At 39.0% G+C, this 19,689-nt stretch overlaps 1 protein-coding gene across 2 annotated transcripts in view; it reads left to right on the top strand.

Annotated features, from left to right (window-relative positions):
* The window catches only part of ANKS6 (ankyrin repeat and sterile alpha motif domain containing 6), an 83,455-nt gene that overhangs the window by 8,622 nt on the left and 55,144 nt on the right, over positions 1 to 19,689 (top strand). Inside the window, exon 1 of one of the 2 annotated variants that reach the window (XM_074196720.1) lies at positions 7,663 to 8,100. The exons of the other annotated variant lie outside the window; for it this stretch is intronic. Coding sequence (XP_074052821.1) covers positions 8,096 to 8,100 — 5 coding nt within the window. The 5' untranslated portion in view covers positions 7,663 to 8,095. Of the gene's footprint in view, positions 1 to 7,662; positions 8,101 to 19,689 lie in introns of those variants that run through there. 2 annotated transcript variants of the gene reach the window in all.

Genomic DNA, 19,689 nt, shown 5'->3' with positions numbered 1-19,689 from the left:
AAAGAAGAAAAAAAAAAGACCCAAAATAAAATAAAATAATAATAATAGTAGGGGTGGCTGGGTGGCAGACAGAGCATTGGCCCTTGAGTCAGGAGCACCCGGGTCCAAATCTGGCCTCAGACACCCAAAGATCACCCTGCTATGTGACCCCAGGCAGGCTACCCAGCCCCATTTCCCTGCACCCTCCCCCAAATAATAATAAAAATAAATGTGCTTCAGTCTTTGTTCCAACACCAACATGTCATGGGTGGATCACATTCTTTATGGTAAGTCCATCACAAAAGTTACTTCCATATTTTTCCAACATTGCCATTGCTGATTGCAACTCCCTCCTTTCTTATTTCTCCACTACCATGTGCTATATTTTCTCTCTCCTTTCACTCTGACTCTGCTGTAGGGTAGCTGAGTGGCACAGAAGACAGATCCCTGGTCCTGGGGCCAAGAAGCCCTGAGCCCCCATACCACCCCTTAGGCCCAGAATCCACCTGGCCCTATGGTCCTGGACAGGCCTTTCAATCCCAGCCCCTTGCAAGAAGTAAAAAAGAAAATGTGTTATATCTGACCACTCTCCCCCCATGGTCCATCCTCTCCTCCTTCATTCACATCCCCACCCCTTCCCCCTGCTCCCCTCCTTCTTACTCCAGATGCCTATACCCCATTGAGTATATATGCTGTTTCCTCTCCTAGCCAACTCTGATGAGAGCAAAGGTTCCCTCATTCCCCCTTGCCTCCCCCCTTTCATATCATTGCAATAGCTCATTGTAATAATAAAAAAAATTTATTATATGAAATATCTTGGCCTATTCCCCCTCTCCTATTTCTTTCTCCCATTCCATTTCCCTTTTTTTCTATTGACTCCATTTTTACACCATATTTTATCTTCAAATTCAGCTTTCTCCTGTGCTTCAACTATAAAAGCTCCTTCTACCTGCTCTATTAACTGAGAAGGTTCATATGAGTATTATCAGTGTCATTTTTCTATGCAGGAATACATGCAGTTCAGCCTCATTAAGTCCCTCATATTTCCCCCCTCTCCTCCAATCTCTATGGTTCACCTGAGTTCTGTATCTGAAGATCAAACCTTCTGTTCAGCTCTGGCCATTCCAAAAGGAGCATTTGAAATTCCCCTGGTTCATTGAAAGTCCATCTTTTTCCCTGGAAGAGGACATTCAGCCTTGCTGGGTAGTTCATTCTTGGCTGCATTCTAAGCTCTTTTGCCTTCCGGTATATTGTATTCCAAGCCCTATGAGCTTCCAATGTAGTTACTGCTAGGTCCTGTGTGATCCTGACTACAGCTCCATGATATTTGAACTGTGTCCTTCTGGCTGCTTGTAATATTTTCTCTTTGACTTGGGAGTTCTGGAACTTGGCTATAATATTCCTAGGGGTTGGTTTTTTGGGATCTCTTTCTCTGGGGGATCGGTGGATTCTCTCCATTTCTATTTTGCCCTCTGCTTCTAGAATATCAGGGCAATTTTCCTATAGTAATTCTTTGAAAATGATGTCAGGGCTCTTTTCCTGATCATGACTTTCAGGTATTCCAATAATTTCTAAATTATCTTTCCTAAGTCTGTTTTCCATATCAGTTGTTTTTTCAATGAGATATTTCACATTTTCTTCTAATTTTTCATTTTTTTGGTTTTGAAGTATTGATTCCTGATTTCTGGTAAATTCATCAATCTCCCTGAATTCTATTCTTTGTCTGAAGGATTTGTTCTCCTCAGTTTTCTTATCTCTTTTTCCATCTGGCCAATCTTGCTTTTTTAAGCATTCTTCTCCTCAATAACTTTTGGAACTGTTTTATCCATTTGACCTAAGCTGGTTTTTAGCATGCTATTTTCTTCAGCATTTTTTTGGATTTCCTTGACTAAGCTGCTGACTTCATTTTCATGTTTTTCTTGCATCTCTCTCCTTTCTTTTCCCAGTTTTTCTTCCAACTCCTTCATTTGATTTTCAAAGTCTTTTTTGAGCTCTGCCATAGCCTGAGCCAAATTTCTGTTTTTCTTGGAGTCTTTAGATGCAGGAGCTTGTGCTTCCTCATCTTCAGACTGAGTATTTTGATCCTTCTTGGGCTCATGAGCAAAATATTTCTCAATGGTCTTCCTCTTATTTCTCTGCTTGCTCATTTTCCCAGCCTGAGCCTAGTTTTGGGGTGCTTCCTGAGATTTTGGGACACTCCCACAAGGGTCTCAGTGTGTGAGGCTCTGTCCTCTCTCCTGGTCTGTGAATGACCATAAGTGCTCTGCCACAGGGCTGAGGTGGGGGGGGGGCTGCTATTCTGTGGGGGACGGGGCTAGACTGCTATCAGGATCTGAATGTGGTCAGAGCCCCAGAGTCCTGTTCCAGGGGTAGAGGACAGAGTTGTGCAGTCTCTCTTCACTCCCCTCCCTCAGCTCAATGGGCTCATGCTCTGGAGGCTCCTGCTTACCAGCTCTGCCTGCTTCTGTTTCCTGGATCAGGGCTGGGAAAAGACCAAGCTGCTAGCTGTGTGCCCTGAGGGCTGGGTTCCACTTGCTCGCTCTGGCAGAGGTCCCCCGCTGTTCCCCCACTTTGTGCCCGGTGCTCCCCGGAGTGCAGCTCAGGAGACTCCCCCGCTGCTGTGAGCCGTGGCTCCCAGCTCCCTGGGGCTGCCTCCAGGAGGCTGAAGTTATTTCGGTCTGGCAGGCTGCCCCTCCAACCCCGGGGAGCAGAGCCTTTCTGCTCTTTTCCAGGTTACCTTGAGTAGGAGAACTGCCTCTCTGGGTCCCTTTGTGGGTTCTGTCTCTCGAAAGTTTAGAGTCTTTAGTTTCACGTTTTATCAGAGAGCGCCTAAGACTTGATCCCTTCTTGTCGCCATCTTGGCTCCAACCCCCGGAAAATTCTTGATCTCAGTCTGACACCTTTATAAAAATTTTTTCAAAGAGCCATATGAATTCTCCCCTTCTCCCCTTTCATTTCTTCTGCTACCATTTTAATACCTTTACAACTTCTCAGTGATCTCGGTGTCTCCAATTTTTCTCTCTTAAACCATCCTGCACAATGATACCTGATTAATATCCAGTACCTGACTTTCATCATTGCTTAATGCATAAAGTACAAACCTCTCTGACCTGGGAGGCTTCTTATGGTCTGACCTTGCCTTAAACTATTCAACAATATTTCCCATCATTTTCTCAAATGTAAGCTCTCCTGCAGGCAATAAGAGCTATTTTTAATATTTTCTAAGCATATAAAGGCTTTCCAGTGTCTTTATTTGTGCTGACTCTCTTTTATTGGTCTGCTAAAAGACCCTTTCTCCTCCCATTTATTTCATTCTTACTCATTCTTTGAGACTTTATAATTCTGTCCCATACTGATCTCTCTTAGCTGAACTATTCTTGAACTTGGTACTCTACTAGTTAGCATTTAATTTTTTTTACAATTGTTTCATCTAACCTAACATATTTTAACTACTTGTGGAAAACAAGGTAGAAATGTTTGTCTTCAGTGTGGTCCAAATATATATATCCTGTTGGTCTATAGTAGAAAGTGATAAGCAAAAACTTGTGGTTGGTCACCCAGGGCAGAAAAAAATAATGGCAAATTTTTTCTGGTCTACTCTTATTACAGATAAAGAGCTTAGCAGAAGGGGTGGGGACAGTGCCTATTTACTGGAAGAAGTTTTTCATGAGAAACCTCTTAAGTAGATCACATAGCAAGGATGATAGACAACAGATGGACTTTGATCATAACCTGTCCCAAGTTGGTAGGTTGTGCCACCAGGCCTGGTTATGGAAACGATGAGCACAGAACTGCTCTAGTTCACTTAAATAGCTAATTGGCACAATACATAGACCATTGGACCTGGAGCCAGGAAGATCTGAGTTCAAATATAGCCTTACCCTTAGTAGATGTGTGACCCTGGGCAAATCATTTAATCCCTCTCATCCTCATCTGTAAAGTGATTTATTAGCATTGACTATTTATTGTGGAAATAGACTAGGATTTAAATTGGTCAAGATATATATATACATACATATATATGTATATATACATATTTGTATATATAATAACAATACAGTGATACAATATAGAATATATAATAATATAACAAATATAAGAAGCATAATATAATGTGATATAATATAATAGTAACAGCTACATCCCAGAATTTTTGTGAGGATAAATGAGTTATTTGTAAAGCACTTTGCAAACTTTAAAGCTTTATGTACATACTAGCTCTTATTTTAAAAATGAAATAAAAATGAAAAAAATAATGAAATTACAATGTAACACAATCTCTGTGCTCACTCCCTCAACTCACACTCTACTCTATCCAGGGCTCTAGAGAATAATCATTAAGGTCAACATCCTCTTAATAATATCTTGAGATTCCCCCATTCCTGTGCTGCTTCTTAAAAATCAGCCAGGGGGCAGCTAGGTGGCACAGTGGATAGAGCACCGGCCCTGGAGTCAGGAGTGCCTGAGTTCAAATCCAGCCTCAGACACTTAATAATTAGCTAGCTGTGTGGCCTTGGGCAAGTCACTTAACCCCATTTGCTTTGCAAAAACTAAAAAGAAAAAAATCATCCAGGAGACTGGGTTTGCTCAATTGTCTAGTAAGAACAGGAGTTACAAAGCATTGACGTTAACCAGGAGTGTACCCTCCTCTCCAATACACTCAGGAGGGAGTGGGCACAGATTTAAAAGTCTGGTGGACTTTTAAGACAGGGAACACACACATGGCTAATACAACTCAGAGCTCCAGTCCCTACAGCTTTTATGTTCTCATTTTCTCTGAACTGTCTTGGTGTTTGTTGACTGATATGCAACTGAGCCTTTCTAGCTTCAGACCCATCCTAGATCAGATCCTTTACTCTCTGCCAGGGCACTTTACAATTTTTATCACATGTGGTCTTCACAATAACCATGGGAGGAAGGCACTATTGTTATCTCCATTTTACAGTTGAGAAAAATGAGATTGAGTGACTTGCTACTGTGGCACACAGCTGAGTCTTGCAGTTACTAAGTATCTTAGGCTAGATTTGTACTAATTGTGCCCCCTAGTTACACTACAATCTACTTTTGCTAAAGTCTGATTTGGGGGGTTATAACGATTTACTAAAGGATCCCATAAAAGAAACTTGTGCTCTGCCTTTGACATTAGCTTTCTGATCTTGGACTAATTATTTAACCTTTTTTAGTCCTCAGTTTCCTCATCTGTAAAAAAAGCTTGCCCTAGAATGCTTCTGAAGTCCCTGCCAGTTCTAGAACCTTGATTCTCTGGTCCAGACTAAAGAAAGTAAAAACTATGAAGGGTTAATGAAACTAATGGAACCTAGAGACAAGGTTAGTGTTGACACTGGTTTGCTTTGGAGGAGACCTAAGGTAAATGGCAGAAGAAGAAAATGCAGATTAAAGGCTGAAACCCTGTGCAAAGTTTATTAACTTTCACTCTTGTTTTTTACCTGCAACTTTTTCCTATCCTTGGCTGAAAGAGAGAGGAGGGGACCCAAATTTAAGGAATGGAAGAGTTCAGCAGCACCATGAAAACAGCAGAACAAACCTCCCAAACCCTTTTTCCTTTCCTTTGCCATAATTGATTAGACCACTTATTTCCAAATGATTTGAGTAAATTATTTCCTAACCTAACTTCATTCTTGTTTCTCTGCTGATATAGATAAGGCTCCTTAGATCATGCTATGCTTCATTTGTTGAGAGGTATGTTCATTCTTTCTGTTTTTTACCCTCTAAGGGAGTTGTCTAATCTGCAAGGGTATCCTTTTACTGAGGCTGTGTATCATGGGGCTAATTAAGGGTGGACTAAGGGCAGAAACCTATTTCCAGAATAAAGAGCAGAGTTTTATGCTTCTATGTTTACTATTAGAAGAATAACTCAGAGTGGGATGGGCCCTGATGGGTTGCAGGCTGCCTAGTTGGGGAAAATATAATTGTTTTAGAGATGACATTTGAGTAGTCAAGTGCCAATATATTAAGAAAGGTGATGATCAAAAGGCTTATTTTATTCAGTTTAAGAAGATAGATTTAGACCTCTGAGGGACTTCAACAATTGGCCAATCTTCTCATTTTACAGCTGGGGAAACTGAGGTCCAGGGAACTTATGTGATTTGCCTAAAGTTCCAAAGGTCCTAAGCTTCCTCTTTTTACTTACAAAAATTTAAAATTCTAACTATATTTCTTTTATAAAATTGCAATTTGGTTAATTCAAGAAGTGTGTATTAACACAAGGTAAAAATGCTACCAAGTGGAGACTTCTACCCTCTGGATGTGTATTTAAAATGGTTCCTCTTTGGACTAAAAATTACCCATCATTTGGGAGTATATCTAGGTTCTAGAGAAGAATGTCTGTCTGTCTGTCTGTCTGTCTCTCTCTCTCTTTCTCTCTCTCTCTCTCTCTCTCTCTGACTCTCTTTCTCTCTCCTTCCCCCCCACCCTCTTCCCTTTCCAGAAAGAGACAGATAGACAGATATAGATAAGACATATCTCTGTCTCTCTCAAGAAGGAAAAGGGAGTATATATCAATAAATTAGTTACATTTATAATCCTTTGTATTTGAATACATTTATATATAAATATATTCATATATATATATATATAAGAATATACGAATTTTGCATACATGTGTATACACATAGAGACAGAGATAGACAGACAGAAAATCAGAGACTCCTTTGGCAATCCAGTGAAGTCAAAGGTGTTTTTAAATGCATTAAAAAACCCACATAGAACTCATCCAACCTTTCTGGAGAGCTATTTGGAACTACACCCAAAGGGCAACAAAAATGTGTATACCCTTTGATCCAGCAATACCACTACTGGGTCTATACCCTGAAGAGATGATGAAAAAGGGTAAAAACATCACTTGTACAAAAATATTTATAGCAGCCCTGTTTGTGGTGGCAAAGAATTGGAAATCAAGTAAATATCCTTCAATTGGGGAATGGCTTAGCAAACTGTGGTATATGCATGTCATGGAACACTATTGTTCTATTAGAAACCAGGAACCAGGAGGGACAGGATTTCAGGGAAGCCTGGAGAGATTTGCATGAACTGATGCTGAGTGAGATGAACAGAACCAGAAAAATACTGTACACCCTAACAGCAACATGGCAGTGATGATCAACCTTGAAGGACTTGCTCATTCCATCAGTGCAACAATCGGGAACAATTTTGGGCTGTCTGCAAAGGAGAGTGCCTTCTGTATCCAGATAAAGAGCCATGGAGTTTGAACAAAGTTCAAGGACTATTCCCTTTAATTTGGGGGAGGGGGACCAGATATCTTATTGTCTGATCTTGTTACCTCATAGACTTCTTGTCTCTTCCTTAAGGATATGATTTCTCTCTCATCACACTTAATTTGGATCAATGTACAACATGGAAACAAAGTAAAGACTGACAGATTGCTTTCCTTGGGGGGGGGGGGAAGTAAGATTGGAGGGAATTGTAAACCTCAAATAATATCTTTAATAATTAAAAAAACTACATAGTATTTTTGGTATTACAATATTTGTAATAAAATAATATAATCAATTATATTGAAATAAACTTGAGAAAAGTCAATTCAAGGAACTCAGATTAAGCATCCCTGCTATAGGCAAAGGTAAAAAACCCTTTCTTTAATCCTAGTGAGAAATATAATAGGGTTAACAACAAAATTTTATTTAATAGGTAATTAAGGAGAGGAAAAGTTACAAAGCAAAATAAAGTACAAAGCTTGCTGGGATCAGATTCACATAGAGGTAGGGATAATCTTTTCACTTAACTCTCCCTGACCTGATAAGACAACAAAGAAGGCTGCATAAGGAGTGTATTGTCCCAGAATGCCCAAGCAAAGCCAGCCTGAGCAAAGCCAATGGAGCACCTCCTTTCTGGGCCCAAGGACTGAACACAAGTTAATCATTATGGGAACAGTTCCAGAAACATTTCTGGCATTTCAGCAACAGAACTGGGAATGAGAGATTGGACAGGCCAGCCCCTGAGGAACTATTACGTCGTTTCAGGGCGTTTCCATTTTAATATTCAGACTCTCATATGAAGGAACTGGGGGTGGAGGGGGTACGGAATTTAGAAGCAGACAACTTCAGGCCAGATCCTGGCTCTGCCTTGGAGGCACTGGATGAAGTGAGTGAGTTCCACTAGTCTCGGACACTTACTAGCTGTGTGAACTTGAGCCATCACCTTACCTCTGTCAACCTCCATTTCCTCATCTGTAAAATAGGGACCTACCTCAGAGCACCTACCTCTCAGGGTCATTGTGAAGATCAAATGAAATATTTTAAAGGTGCTTAACACAGTGCCTGGTGCATATGTTCTCCCTTTCTCCCTCCCTCCCTCCCTCCCTCCCTTCCTTCCTTCCTTCCTTCCTTCCTTCCTTCCTTCCTTCCTTCCTTCCTTCCTTCCTTCCCATTATTCCTTCCTTTCTTCCTTCCTCCCCTTCTTCCCTCCTTCCTCCTCCCTCCCTCCTTCCCTTCCTCCCTCTCTCCCTTTTACTTGGGAGGGGGGCAAGGGAGGGTCTTATTCAATTCACCTAATCTTTTATTTCTCCTCTATAAAATGAAATTTGGTTAAATGTCTGCAACTGTGATTCTAGCTTTTTAATAGAGCAACTTTTAAAAAAAGTTTTAATGATTTATTTATTTAATTAATTATTTGTTTATTTATTTATTTTAAAATTACTACCATAATCTTGTTGCTAAAGCAAACATAGGTATGGCTAGGTGGCAAAGTGGATAGAGCACCGGCCCTGGAGTCAGGAGTAACTGAGTTCAAATCCAGCCTCAGACACTTAATTACCTAGCTGTGTGGTCTTGGGCAAGCCATTTAAACCCATTTGCCTGGCAAAAACCTAAAAAAAAAAAGTAAACATAAACCCCTCTCCCCCCTCAAAAGATAGAGAAACCTCAAGAGAAATGAAATGAGAAAAAAATGTACTTCAGTCTGTGTTAAGATGCCATCAATTCTGTCTCTGGGATGAATCACATACTTTATTATAAGTCCATCAGAGAAGTTGTTTCAGTATTTTTTTCCCACAATTGCTATTGCTAGCTTATTTCCTTCCATCCATTCCTTACTACTCCCATTTATTCTATTCTCTCACTCCTTTTACCCTGTCCCTCCTTAGAAGTGTGTTGTATATGACTACTCTTTCTCACAATCATCCCTCTCTTCTATCACCTACACTCCACTTCCCCTCCCCTTGTCCCCTTTCTCCCATTCCTTTCCTCTCATTTTTCTCTAGGGTAAGATAAAGTTCTATACACTTTTGACTGTGTATGTTATTTCCTCTTTGAGCCATTTCTGATGAGGATGAAGACTCACTCATTCCCCCTTACCCTTCTCCCCTTCCACTATGTTGTAAAAGATTTTTCTTGACTCTTTTATGTGAATGATCTTAACCCATTCTATCTCTCTGAGAAGGTTCATATGAGTTATCAGTATCATCTTCCCATGCAAGAATATAAGCAGTTCAATATCATTAAATCCCTCAGAATTTGCCCTTCCCGTTCACCCTCCCTGTGTTTCACCTCAGTCCCCTACCTGATGATCAAACTTTCTATTCAGCTCTGGTTATTTCAACAGGAAAGTCTGAGAGTCCTCTGTTTCATTGAATGTTCATCTTTTCCCCTGAAAGATGATGTTCAGTTTTGCTATATAGTTGATTTGCCTTCTGGAATATCATATTCCAAGCCCTAAGAGCCCTTAATGTAGACGCTACTACATCTTGTGTTATCTTGACTGTAACTCCACAATTTTTGAATTGTTTCTTTCTGGCTGTTTGTAGTATTTTTATTTTGACATGGGAGTTCTGGAATTTGGCTAAAATGTCTAATATTCCTGGGAAGTTTTTTTGGGGGGGGCATCTCTTTCAGGAGATGATTGTGGGTTCCCCCAATTTCTATTTTATCTTCTGCTTCTTGGATCTCAGGGAAATTTTACTGGATTATTTCTTTTTTTAAAAAATTAAATTTTATTTATTTAAGGCAATAGGTTTAAGTGACTTGCCCAAGGTCACACAGCTAGGGAAATTGTTAAGTGACTGAGATCACATTTGAATTCAGGTCCTCCTAACTCCAGGGCCAGTGCACTATCTACTGTGCCACCTAGCTGCCCCTTGGATTATTTCTTGAAAAATGAAGTCTAGACTCTTTTCTTGTCATGACTTTCAGGTAGCTCAATAATTTTCTAAATTATCTCTTGTAAATCTGTTTTCTAGGTCAGTTGTTTTTCCAGTGAGATATTTCGTATTTTCTTCTAGGTTTTTAAACTTTTGGTTTTGTTTTATTGTTTCTTGAATTCTCACAAAATCATCAGCTTCTTTTAACTCCATTCTACATTTGAAGGAACTATTTTCTTCAGAGAGCTTTTGTATCTCCTTTTCCAACTGACCATTTCTGCTTTTTTAAGGCATTCTTCTCTTCATGGGTCTTGTGGAAGACTTTTTAATTTTACCTAATCCGGTTTTTAACATGTTATTTTCTTCAGTATTTTTGTATCTCCTTCACCAAGCTGTTGACTTGGTTTGCATGATTTACCTGCATTGCTCTCATTTTTCTTCCCAAATTTTCCTCTATTTCCCTTGATTTTCAGTCTTTTTTGAGCTCTTCCATTGCCTGAGACCAGTTCCTATTTTTTCTTGGAGGCTTTGGGTGCAGAAGCTTTGACTTTATTATCCTCTCAGTGTATATTTTGATCCTTCATAGGATCAAAGTAATTTTCTATGGTCATATTCTATTTTTTCTGTTCTTTGTTCATTTTCTTAGCCTATGACTGATTTTAATGTAGTTCCAAGCTTTGGGGGGGGTTTGGGGATACTCACCCCAGGACCTTAATTCTTCCAATGGTTTATGAGAGGCTTTTACTGCTCTTCTGGCCTATGCTCTGGTCTGTGGATGAACACAAGCCCTCTCCTCTGCCCTGGAGCTGTGAGAAGGGTCCCTGTTCCTCCATGGTAGTATGGGGGCCCAGACTGGGACCTGGATCTGAGTAAGAGCAAAGCAGTAGAGTCCTGCTCCAGGGATAGCAGAAAGACCTCTGCTACCCCAATTCCCTTACCATTTAGGGACTGAGTACTCTGGAAGCAGCTGCCAGGTGATAGGTTCCCAGGGTGGGGCTGCCCTGAGGTCTGCGCTGGCCTGGGATCCATGCTTACTCTGGTGTGATAGAGTTCTCCCACTGACCCTCCAAGATCAGGCACCCCACTAGTGGCTGTTGCTGGAAGGCTGGAACTGGTTTGCTTCAGGATGTGCCTCCCTGGTTCATACTGCAACTGTTTCCAACCCCGGTCTGGTAGAATAGATCCTTCCCACAGCACATTGTCTTGGGCTGGAGAGTTGTTTTATTCAGTCTTTCTGTGAATCTCTTTAGAATATGGTTAGAGTCACAGTTTTATGGCTTTTGGAGTTTTTTGGGAAGAGCTTCTGGGAATTCCTGCCCTCACATCCTCCTAGAGCAACTTTTCACCTTTTTTTTTACAGTGGTGTTGAGATTTGTAGCCCAAGTATTATTTTACCCATTTAACAGATGAGGATATTGATTGATCAGAACTGAGTCACACAACTCATCCATGTTATGAAATCCATTTTTGAGAGCTGAGTTTTTTTTTATCCTCTACATTTACTTCCCCAAGAAAGTCCTTCACAGACTCCGTTCTCAACTAATTTAATTGCACCAGATGTTTAGCTAGCAGGTGGTGTAAACACTTAGGTTTGAGGATGAAAATTGACAAGTAGAAAAAAGTCTTGCAATGCAAGGGAACCTTGCAATTAGGCTCAGTGGCTTAGGGAAGATTCCTGGTAGAGATGATTTTATTATGCAAAGCAAATTCTCAACCAGAAAGTAAACTTTATTATAAATTTAGAGCTGGAAGGACCCTTGTGGATCATCTAGTTTGTCTCCCCTGCCCCCATTTGATAGTAAAAGAAAACTTGAGTTCCAGACAAGACTTATTCAAATATTACATGGAAACTGCTGGCAATTTTTTGCAGTGATAAGACTAGTTTTAGCTATTTAATTTGAATTTGTTTTGAATCCCAGTTTTACCATTTACTACCTCTTTGACCCCTGGACAAGTTGCTTCCTCAACCTGGGTCTTGGTTTCCTCAACTATAAAATGAAGGGGTTGTACTAGACAACCTCCAAGGTCATCTAAAGGACCCACTCTAAATCTAATTTGATTTTTTGAACCCAAAATCTAGGACTCCAAATGAAGTATCTTTTTCATATGATGTCCAAGGGATGAAGCAGATTAGTTTGTCAAAAAAAAAAACAGGTGGGCCAATCCGAACTTAGGAACTGTGATAGTGAATCAGACAGGGACAGAAGCAAAAGTGAGAATAGCAAACAGTAACAGGTCAGTCTGGGATAGGATATGAGCAGAGGTGGTCAGGAGACAAGGCTGAGTGGTTGAGCAATAGCAGAGTGGCCTCCTAGACTGGGGAGGTAGAGTAGACAGCTACACTTTCCCTTTCTGCCTAATAGGGTTCAGTTGGCCTAGTACTGGACTTCCACACTTTCTAATCACAGAAAATTGTGTTTATAACTGTGTTGTATCCTTATAAAATTCTTCCAGTTTAATAAACCAGGTTATACAAGCCTTGTATTCCTTGGACCATTTGATCATGAGGTGATATGGCCCCCGGATATAAACTTCTTAGTTTGTCTCTTCAAGTTCATTACAACCTGGCTCCAACTTATTCAAACCTAATTACTCATTTACTTCCCTTCCTAAACTTTTATTTATTAGCCATACTGAACATCTTTACTGTTCCTCATTCATGTTACTCCTTCTCTTCTGTCTAATCCTTCAGGGTATCACCCATCTTAAGATACCTTCCTATCCCACCTCCCCATCTTGGAAGCCTTCATTTCCTTCCATTCTCAACTAAAGGACTTATTTCTCCCTGAAATCTTTTCTCTGATGTTTCCAATTGCAAGAGCTACCCTCCTCCTATTCATTTTACTATACCTTTTACTCTATCTGTGTATCTCCTCTTCTCTATCACTGGATGCAAAGGACATGTGTGTGGGGGGGAGAAATGGTATCCTCTCCAAGCAGCAGCATCCCAATTTCTGAGGACTCAGCAAATCTATTTGTTGTGCTTCTTCTTCTTCTTCTTCTTCTTCTTATTATTATTATTATTAGTAGTAGTAGTAGTAGAATTTAAATATAATGCAATCTGTCTGACAACTCTGACAACGCATTCTCTTAGATCCAGTTGTTGGGTTGGGAAGTGATGAGTTAGTTTTTGAAGGTAAAGATGTTCTCATTTTTACCTTTCTAATCCCAGGGCCTGGGACATAGTAGGTATTTAATAAATGTTTATTGAGCGATTGCTTGCTTGAGATGTCTTCAGTCTGAATGTTCTCATTTGGATGAAAATATTTGAATTCAGTCACAGAACAAGAGAATGGTAGAGATCATCTCATTGATAGTCTCAGAGAAAAGGAGATGATATACCTAAAATACTTTGCAAACCTTTAGACATTTTATAACTGCTAGTTAATATTATTATTATGGTTATAAGTTATTTTGTATTGGTATATGATTGTAGAGGTGGTCAAGTCTAGTGGGATAAATAATAGAAGTAAGTAAATAACATTATTAAATTAAATAACAAATTAACATGTAATGTGGACAGGAGTGATATAAACAAAGTATTAGGGAAGTAGAAAGAAATTTCTGGCTTGGCAAAGGATCAGGAATGCTTCATGTAGGAAGTGGCATATCCCAGCTGGGCCTTAAAAGAATGGAAAAGATTTCAAGAGCCAGAGCTTATGAGATAGAAAGAATTTTTAGTTATGGGAAAAGACTATGAGGTAGGAAAGACCACCATTCATTTGAGTAATAGAAGGAAGTGGGAATATATTCTATGTGAATAGGAGAAATGTGAGATAAACCTAGAGAGGTAAACTGGTGTCTAATTGTTTAAAGGAATATTGAATGCCCAAGAATCGAGCTATTTGATATGCAAGGGGGAACCATCAAAGTAGCCATCGGAGCTGGATAGGATAAATTAGAATCTGATGAAATCAGCAACCACATTTTCTAATCAAATACTATATTTATAAATTATATCTACAGAAAGTTATTTCCATTTAACAAAACACAGAACATAAAATTTTCATTCCTAGGATTTTTTTAATCATATGGCATTATGACTACCTCCCTGTCAACTTTAGGATCAAATAGATTTTTCAGTGTTTGACTCTTAAAACCAAACTGGAGGTTGGAAGACCTGCTATTATTGTAGTCTGAGTGAGGGATAATAACTGCCTCAAGTAGGGTAATGAAAGGTAGCAGAAGAAAGGAAAGAAAAAGATTTAAGAGGAAAGTGAAGGGTTTGTTCTAGATTAGTGTTTTTCTACCCATTAGCCAAGGACTATATTGTGCATTTGGGGGGGGGGGGAGGGAGAGGGAGTTGGGGTTAAGTCAGAGGTCTGAGGCTAGATTTGAACTCAGATTTGACTGCAAGACCAATGCTCTATCCACTGTACCGCCTAGCCGTCCTTTATTGTTGCTTTTGAGTGACTGCAGGAATTCATCTCATTTAAATGGCAATATAAACCATAAACATACCTAATATAGATGGAATAGATATGATTTCTCATTCATGTATAAATAAATAAATACATACATACATATATATTCCTGTATCTCTTCTCCTTTCCCCTTTCATCCTTCTCCTCTCCTCTCCTCTCAACTCAGCTTAGTAAAAGTTGACTTTTAGAGAATTCTGTTCACTGATCCTTCATTAGAATTTTGCAATTGATTACTTTGATCTATCTCTTTGGTCCAGTTTCCCAGGCAGTTGTAAACATAGGATGGCATCTTACTGAAGGAAGAGTGCCATCTAGTGATATAAAAAGGGAGCTGCAGTTTTTATGATGACTAGTATGAACTGGAAAATACTATTCTATTGTTTCAGTTTGAATGCTGTTTTCTGAGAACACTATGGCAACAAGTGGAGACTGCCTGTCATAAGGTATAAATCTAGTCCACCTTTCTTCTGAAATGTGAATTTTTCTAGATGAGATAATAATTATGATAATCATAATCAAAATCATCTTCATCATGATGATGCTATCAGATACTTTAGTGCCTTAGGAAAAGTCCTTGATATATGTTATCACTGAATTTCACAGCAGCCTAGTGAAATAGTGCAGATATTAACATTGAGAGATGAAATGGAAACCTAGGTCCAGGTCTGGCATGGTCACACAAATTCGAAGTATTGTGTATAGGATTTGAATCCAGATGCTACCACACTACCTCTAGTCCAACTTGCTGCACCTAAACAAGGACACCATTTATGACATTCCAGATAAGTTGTTATTGGGCTTTTTTAAATCTTTTTTTTTTTCAATTTAACAGGAATTCGTTGTCTCTTAAGGCGTCCATTTGATGATTATTTAACTCTACTCCTTAGGAAGCTTTTCCTTACATCAAACCTAACTGTGTTTCTCTTGAAACTTAGTGTTCAGGGGTGGCTAGGTGCCATAGTGGATAAAGCACCGGCCTTGGAGTCAGGAGTACCTGGGTTCAAATCTGGTCTCAGACACTTAATAATTACCTAGCTGTGTGGCCTTGGGCAAGCCACTTAACCCCATTTGCCTTGCAAAAACCTGAAAAAAAAAACAAAAAAAAAACCTTAGTGTTCAGAGTGCAGGACTTAGAATCACGAAGCTCTAAATTGGAATCTTGTATCAGATAGACATTGATCCTGGGCAAGTTAATGGACTTTTCTTAACTTCAGTTTCCTCATCTATAAAATAAAGATAATCATGGCACTCACCTCATAGAGGCATTTGAGGATCCAATGAGTTAGCTTATGCAAAGTATTTTGCAAACCTCAATGCCCTATAGTTGCTAGTTATTTTTATTTTTACTTATTTTCTTTAGTTCACAGTTTTCTCATCTGTCAAAGACTTGGACTGGATGTCATAGGTTCAAAATCCTATAATCCCAGGTATTCTACCTACTTTACTTCTTTTGTTCTCCCTCAACAAACCTCCCACTTAAAGATAATATCTTTAGTACAAGGGAGTACAGATTAAGAGTAGCAGAGTCACATAAGAATAGCAGATAAAACTTAATCACTACTCATGAGGGTAAATAAGAACAGATACTAAGAGGGAACTATCTCAGTGTGTGACCCTCATTGTCCACAGCTTCCAGATGTGCAGTGGCTTTCACAATGGTCAAAGAGTGGAAGCCCTTTGAGTCTTAAAATATATAGATATAGATATGGATATGGATGTGGATGTGGATAGGGATAGAGATAGAAATAGAGATAAAGATAAATTTTTCTCCATTTACATGTAAGAACTATTTTTTAACATTCCTTGTTAAATTTTGATTTCTAAATTCTATCTGCCCCTCTCTCCCCTGCCCATTCCCTTAGATAGCAATATGTCAATTAGACATGTATAAGCATGTACATTTCCATATTGATGTGGAAAAAATAGAAAGAAAGGAAGAAGGAAGAAAAGAAAGTAAAATGTAGTATACTTCAAACTATATTCAGACATCATCAGTTCTTTTTCTGAAGTCAGACAGCATTTTTTCCTCATGAGATTGTCTTGAATCATTGTATTACTGAGAATAACTAAGTCAATTATAATTCTTCATTGTACAATATTGCTGCTACTGTTGTACAATGTTCTCCTGGTTTTGCTTACTTTATTTTGTATTAGTTCAAGTAAGTCTTTCCAGGTTTTTCTTTTTTCTTTTAGACTAATAATAATAATAATAATGATGAATTTATTTTATTTTTAATTTCTGGAGCAAAACAAGTATTTCCATAACATAATTCAATAAAAAGAGATGATTGCACATGAAACTGCAAATTTGTTATGCACAATTTGCTATTCCTTTCAAATATTCAACAAAATTATCATGTAAATTATTTTTCCCTTCCTTCCCTCTCTCTCCCCATTCTAGAAATGGGTACATATATATGTTCATATATATGTAAAATTTTTCTATACATACTTCTGTTTATCAATTCTTTCTCTGAGGTAGAATAGCATATTTTTATGCCCTTTAAAGTTAATTTGCATATTTATAATAGACAAAATAACTTATTTGCTCAGTCATTCTTAAAACAATATTGCTATTGCTGTATACAATGTTCTCTTGGTTCTGCTCATTTCACGCAATTATTTTGTGCAGCTATCATTGAGGTCATCATTTCTTAAAGTCCAGTAGTATTCCATCACAATCATATACCACAACTTGTTCAGTCATTCCGCAATTGATGGGTTTCCCAAAAATTTCCAGTTTTTAGCTACTTTAAAAAGAGTTGCTATAGCCTTGGACAAGCGCCATTTAACCCCATTTGCCTTGCGAAAACTTAAAAAAAAAAAGAGAGAGAGAGTTGCTATAAATTTTTTTTCTGTTCTTTTTCCATTGAAAAAAGATTATCTCTTTGGGATACCTCCTTAGTAGTGCTATGACTGGATCAAATGGTATAAACTTTGGTCATAGTTCCAAATTAAGGTCCAGAATGGTGGAGCTCAGATTTTTTTTTTTAAAGTTTTAGACAAAGATCCTTCATGGCCCCAATAGGAGACTTCCTTGTGATCAGTAGGGGAAGAGAAGTGGTATACCTGGGGCTAGTGAAATGAGGGTATTTTCTAAATTACATATTAAAGAATGAGGAATGAGGCAGAAATGTAGGAAACAATTCTAGCTATGCCATACAGCAAGAGGCAAGTGATTTTCTCTCTTGGCATAACTGCATCTTAGGGGATATGGTCATACTACTCAGCTCACTAGATTACAATTTCTTAAGGATATTAACTTCATAAGTCTATGGATTTATTAGTCTTGGTATGATTGCATCTCAGGGGCTATGGTCATACCAGTTGCTTCACCAGATCACAATATCTCAAGGATATTATCTGTTTAAGTTTATGGGTTTATTAGTCTTGGCCTAACTGCATCTCAGGGGCTATGGTCATACTGGTGAGTTCACCAGACCATAAGATCTCAAAGACTGGCTGACCATTTGTCAGGCAAAATGTAAGATTCAGGACTGAGCAGGGAGGGCTAGGGAGAAAGAACACTTGGGTTCATATAATTTTAGAGTTGTATGGGATATTAGATATTGTCTAGCTCTTTAATTTCAAGGATTAGGGAAACTGAGGCACGGGGTAATCAAATGACTCCTTTCAAGTCACACAGTTAGGTACTGTTAGAGCCAAAACTAGAACTCATTTTTTCCTCAAAGTTCACTGCAGGGTTCAGGAGCAGGAGGTAGTGTGAGAAGTTGGAGAAGTAGAGGATACCAAAGACAAATTTCAAACATCACAGTGTTTGCCTGGAGTTAACCAACTCAAACTGAGATTTCCAGACAACTTTAAGGTTGGAAAGGCCCTGTGACAGTTTAGTAAGTTTTTAAAAAAATTCCTTCTTTTGGGCGGCTAGGTGGCACAGTGGATAGTGCACTGGCCCTGGAGTCAGGAGTACCTGAGTTCAAATCCAGCCTTGGACACATAATAATTACCTAGCTATGTGGCCTTGGGCAAGCCACTTAACCCCATTTGCCTTGCAAAAAAAAAAAAACCCTTAAAAATGCCTTTTGTTGTTGTTGTGTTTATGAATGCTCAAGAAACCAGTAGCACTGGGCTATAGAAACTAAAGATAGTCATTTCACTTTTGGTCAGAAGAGTTTAAGGCAAGTAAGTGGTCATGAAATATCACGAATGTGGGTAACATGTTAAGGATTTAACTTAGTCGTCAATGACAGTCTTCCTTTGCCACCTATTTCTAGAGTGGTAGGAGGGGAGTATCCCACAGTACTAGAGTCTTTTGCTGTTGTGCACTGACTGCCCTTTTGCATATTAGCCAATATTTCATGAACATTTAATCTATCATTCATTTTGGGTAGAGGGAGAGGCAAGGTGAAACCAGGGCTTTTGGCTATGAGGGAAAGGTCAGCAACAAGTGAGTCTTACAACCTGACCACTATCAAGAGCAAAGAAAGCAGATCCTAGAACATCTTGAACTTTTAAACAGATAAAGTTCCGAGGGAAATAAGAACAGAGTATAGGTGAGAGCCATGGATTAGGAATCAACTTTCCCCACCCTAACATTTGTTATTCTTCATACAAAAAGCCTCCCCCTCCCCACCCCAACCACCCTATCCTCCCCACCCTCCCCCTCCAGCCAGTCAATGGAAATGTCCCCTATGTTTAGAAAAACAGAAAGCCAGTCACCACAGGACCCAGTCACTATGAGGGAGAAACACAAACTATTATAAGACTCACTAAATTCAATGAATTTAACCTCAAACTTTGGCAATCTATGTCCTGGTGGAAGAGAAAGAGTTTAGTAGATATCTACAACAGCCTGGGGTCAGGGATGGGTTGAGGTCAGAAAGTAGGGTGGTGGAATAAGCTGGGACCTCAAAGTCAGAAGGCTGGTTTCGGAGGCAGGAGGAAAATCCCAGTTCTACCTGTTTTAACACCTAGCAGTATCATTTGCATAATGCTTTGAAGATTTGCAAAGGTCTTTATATACATTTTTCTTCTTTGAGTCTTATAATAACCCTGTGGGATAGGTGCTATTAATCTTGTTAGAACTGTTAGAATTAATCTGTTTTTCACAGGTTAGTGACCTTTTCAAGATATTTCACTGAGTGTTTAAAGTAGGACTCTGGGGCAAGTCACTTAATCTCTGTCTGACTCATTTTCCTCAACTGTAATGGG

The sequence above is a fragment of the Macrotis lagotis genome, chromosome 8 (assembly GCF_037893015.1).
Source record: "Macrotis lagotis isolate mMagLag1 chromosome 8, bilby.v1.9.chrom.fasta, whole genome shotgun sequence".
NCBI classification, from domain to species: domain Eukaryota; kingdom Metazoa; phylum Chordata; class Mammalia; order Peramelemorphia; family Peramelidae; genus Macrotis; species Macrotis lagotis.
This window is presented reverse-complemented; position numbering and strand designations above follow the sequence as displayed.